Raw genomic sequence first — 4,628 nt, forward strand, 5'->3', positions numbered from 1 at the left:
TCATTCTATTTAAATTGTTGATTTGTTGTTACTGTTTGTAGTTGTTTAAATTGTTAAACCCTTTTCTCTTTCTTTGAAAATTTTGAATATTTTTTTATGTGATTTTGAATATTCCTTGATTTTGAATATTTTTTTGTTTAGGTCTCTGATTAACCATGATGAAAAGCATTAAAGGGTGTAACAAGCTGAATACCCTGAACGAAGTTTGGTTGGAGTTGGACGGTGATATGAAAGTTGAAATCAATAGGATAATTGATTCCAATGGAGAGGGAAGCTCCCTCTTGCGCCTGTTCAAAATTTATGAATTACCAAATCAACTCGGCTTCCCTACGAGCTTATTTAAGCGTCTAATGGGGTATTACGAGGTTGTAAACGATCAGATTTCCTATTTCACAGTGGGCGATGGTCAGCACTTGAACATCACGCTTGAAGATGTTCTGTACCTGACCGGTTTGCCCCTAAAAGGGGCAAACCAGTTTTCCCGGAGCCACAGATGTACAAGGATTTTGAAGCTTTCCCTAGGGTATTTGGTGGGCCGAGGAGCAAAGAAATTACTTTTTCTGCACTCAAGGAGATCTGTATTGATAAGAATAACACTAGGGAACCTGAGAAGAAGATGAAGGCAATATTATTTTATATTGTGAATTGCGTTATCATTCCCAATTCAACTGGGAAGATTACGACTTCTTACGTCCACTTTGTTGAAAAATTGGACGAGGTAGACTCCTATGCTTGGGGTGCAGCAGCTTTAGCATACTTGTACGAGGGTTTGAGACGATGCAAAAATGAGGAAACGGGTGTAGGATTTATGTGGCTAGTTTTGGTAAGCAAGTTTTTTTTTTCTTTTTCTTTTGCTCATCCTTTTTTCGTTTAGTTTAACTAACTTTTTTTTTTCCACCTTAGGGGTTTTTCTTTTGCCGTTTCAACATCTCTGACATTTTTGGTGTCGAGTTTAATCGTCAAATGGTGCCATACACTTTGAGTTCTTTGGTGAAGGAGTTAGCCAAGAAGATTGGAGGAAATCACTATTCAAAGTTGCATCACGACTTAGGGAACAAGTTGATGCAACTAGACACAAGACTTCAATCGACAGATGTGGTAATTTTGTTCTATTTTATGAATGTTTCAATTGCTTTGGATTTTGAATTCGTTCTATTTTAATGGTTGTTATTTATGTATGTTGGTATAATTAAGCCTTCAGTGGACAAGGTTAATTGTCTATGGTATCACTTATGTTGCATGCTAGGAATTGGTATTCTGCTGATTGAGTAAGATTTGAATCTCATGAGACCAACTGCTAGCCAGCTAGGACTCTTCTGACAACCAATCCAAACCAGAATGTCTTTCCAGACACCAACACAGAAAGAACATTTAAAAAATGAATGATTAAAGCTTTAATAAACTCCATACTAGCAGCAAGTTTGGTTACAATCAATTTCTAAAGGCAATTACAAGTGACAACTCTTCTCAAGTCTCAACAGTGGCAGCTAAATAGAAAAACACACTTTGGAGAAGCATCATTATTGCAAATCCTTTTTTAATGCAGAACTCTCTTTATTTCCCTTCATCTACATGCAAGTGTGTTGAATTTACATTAGTTTTTAAGATTGAATACTTTAAACTTTGTAATCCTTTTGAGTTCATACAAAGTTTTTTTTTACTATTTAACCCAAGCAGAATGACTCCTGATATTGCCACCCTATCTCACCTGATCTGATGTGGACCAAAGTCCCTCGGCTGATTCTAGGTAGCAGACTCAAATAAGTCTGAACTGAATGAATCTGACCCCTTCTAACCCCACCTGAATTTAGAACAACGACTCGTTCATCACCTTTATACTAGGTCCCCTTTTGGGACTTTGATGTTCGAAACCCTGTGATATTGTTCATGGTAGAGTGATGAATAGGCCTATTAGGTTATTGAAACTTAACGCGGTGTAGGATGAGGTTTTGATGAGCTTGTGAAGGTTATAATCTGTTTGAATTTTGCAAACGGTCATAACATAGCCTAATGCTGATTCATATTGCTAATCATTGAATGTTGGGGTAACATATTGTCTTGATTGATAATATCCAACCGAAATATTTAGATAACTTAATTTTGTTCAAGATAATGTTACCATACAAGCTAATGTCGTTTTTCCTGGTATAATGTGGGGACAATATAGGAATTTGAGAGTCTTGTTGATGGAGATATCAGATATCTCTTTACCATATGGGCAGATCTTATACACATTTACCTTAGACATATTTTTATGAAGTTTACATCCTATCTTTTAAAGTAAGGAGTACGCGAAATAACACCATTGCTAATAGTATGCATATTCTTTATTCTCTATTTTTCCCCCTGGTGCTATTAATGATGTATGAATTTCTGCTAGTTGATTAATGATGTTTATTTTCTATTGGACAGGATATAACATGGCATCCTTACACCCGAGAGATGTTGCCAGAGCACCTCCACGACCAGATTAGATTATGTACGTTCGTCGGACCGTTGTTTTGCTACGAGTACATGTACTATCATCGTCCAGATTTGGTGGCACCACAGTTCGAGGATTTTGGCACCATCATTGACACAGAACGTGTTGAATCTGATCTTCCCTCTATAAAGGTAAATAAATTCTCACATCTGTCCACTTTAGAAATAATATTGGATAACCTCTTAATTAGATAACCTCTTTATATTCGACTTGCACCTTATTGCTACTATTCTTATCTTACCTGCAGATAAAGAGAGTTACAGGCCCTAATCGAGTTGATTTGAATAAGCATTATCAGAAGCAGATGCAAATGTGGGGCGAGATGGATAGGCGATTGTTGCAAAGTTTCAGGGTTCCAAATGACGACCATGCCTCAACTTCGGATACCCCTCTTCGTGACTCCACTACCCCTCCTAACTACACTCATACCCCTCTTCGTGACTTCACTCCTCTTAATCCAAGCCCTCCTCGTACTCAACCGGACAGTCATCAACTGGATAGTTCTGAAACGGACAGTCCTCAACTGAACACTCATACCCCTCTTCGTGACTTCACTCCTCTTAATCCAAGCCCTCCTCGTACTAGCCCCCGTCAGGACAGTGGTCTACTGAACAGTCCTCAAGGCAGTCCTCAACCTCAAGTGAGGCAAATAAGGAGGCGTGGTATGCCGGATCCTGTAACAATTCAACCGGAAGGGGAAAAGCGATTAAAAAAAGGCAAAAAAGTGTTTACTTTTTCAACCGCTCATTTGGAGAAAGGAAGAGGTATTTTTATTGAATAAGTAGGTTGCTAAAGTGCTCTACATATTAGTAGCTTTGCAATGACAATGGTATGTTGTGATTTATACTTGATCTCTTGGGCAATTAAATAATAATTATACTTGTTAACATATATAATACTAAATAAATTCACAATAAAAGGCAAACTGCATAAAAAACATTACATATAAAGTACCAAATAACATTACAAAGTACCCGTCAAAAAAAAAAAAAAAAAAACATTACAAAGTAGTTCATTAAAAATAGATAAGCCTCCGTCCAAAAAAATAACCCTAGAAGAAACTGATAATACTAACATATAATAATAAGCTAATACAACGACCCTTCATCTTTCTGATCATAAAATCTCTCCACTAACATCCTTGATCATTTAAATTCAGGAAAGTACAAGACATTCCTCAATACAACCTTAGGTCCAAGAACATGAACATATCTCTGTAACCTTCTCTTTCTCAGACAAACATTTTTCATCACATACCATATGTTCTGATGCTTCGGAGTCTATAATCCAATTATGTTTTCCAATGAAATCATAATAAAATTTTTCCTTATTAGAGAAGACTATACCTGCAAAGTTGCTCAATCCTGATGAATTTCCAAAACTAGTACTTGCCTCATTTTTCTCGACAGATGAAGCCTTTAAGACTTGCTCCACCACTGCTTGACAGTTTTTCCTTCTTCTTTAGCACCTACATGATGAGTTTTTCTTTCCCTTTTGAGGTGGGTTCTTAAACCAACCTGGATACCCCTGTATCTTGAAACATCCATCTTTAGTGTGTCTTTTCATCTTGCAATGGTTACAAAAATAATTCTTCATTCTCTCTTCTTTGGTTTTCCTCTTTCTGAGGAAAATTCTTCCCACCTTGTGAACTTTTGAAGTTTTCCTTCACTTTGTTGGCTGACACTGCACTAGCTTCAAGTGATTGCTCAATACTTTCTGTCACCTGCTTTTGCTACTCAGCCTGTTGCTCTTTACTGAAAAGCTTTGTTGATGGTAGGTATAGTGATTGCTCAATACTTTCCCAGGAACGCGCTCATGTTTAGGGCTCAACCCCATCAAGAAATCAATGAGCTTATTCTCTTAGATTCCCTTTCAACCATTTTTTTCAACCTCATCCAAGTTATTAAGTTCATCCTCCCAGTGCTTCTTCAGCTTGCCATAATATTCTGCCACACTCATATAATTTTGCAGCAACTCTGTCACTTCCTTCTTCCCAACAACCTTAGGAGAAAGAGAGCTCCTAAATGGATCAAGGATCCTTCCTCCAGCGCTAAATGCGCTTTCAGAAGCTACTGTTGAGATAGATACAACCAACACATCCCGAACCATCTTAGAAAGAATAGGAAACCTTGGTGCATTAACTTTC

The 4,628-nt window shown here is 37.3% G+C and overlaps 1 protein-coding gene across 1 annotated transcript; it reads left to right on the top strand.

Annotated features, from left to right (window-relative positions):
• Window positions 1–242: 242 nt before the first annotated feature.
• Window positions 243–3,926, top strand: LOC145600469 (uncharacterized). Its single transcript, XM_081656361.1, has 5 exons — window positions 243–823; window positions 904–1,098; window positions 2,413–2,613; window positions 2,730–3,246; window positions 3,817–3,926. The coding sequence occupies exons 1-5, from the start codon at window positions 494–496 to the stop codon at window positions 3,924–3,926; spliced, it is 1,353 nt and encodes a 450-aa protein (XP_081512487.1). The 5' UTR covers window positions 243–493.
• The last annotated feature ends 702 nt before the right edge of the window (window positions 3,927–4,628 follow it).

This window comes from Chenopodium album, chromosome 21 (assembly GCF_948465745.1).
Source record: "Chenopodium album chromosome 21, dcCheAlbu1.1, whole genome shotgun sequence".
Taxonomy (NCBI): Eukaryota; Viridiplantae; Streptophyta; class Magnoliopsida; order Caryophyllales; family Amaranthaceae; genus Chenopodium; species Chenopodium album.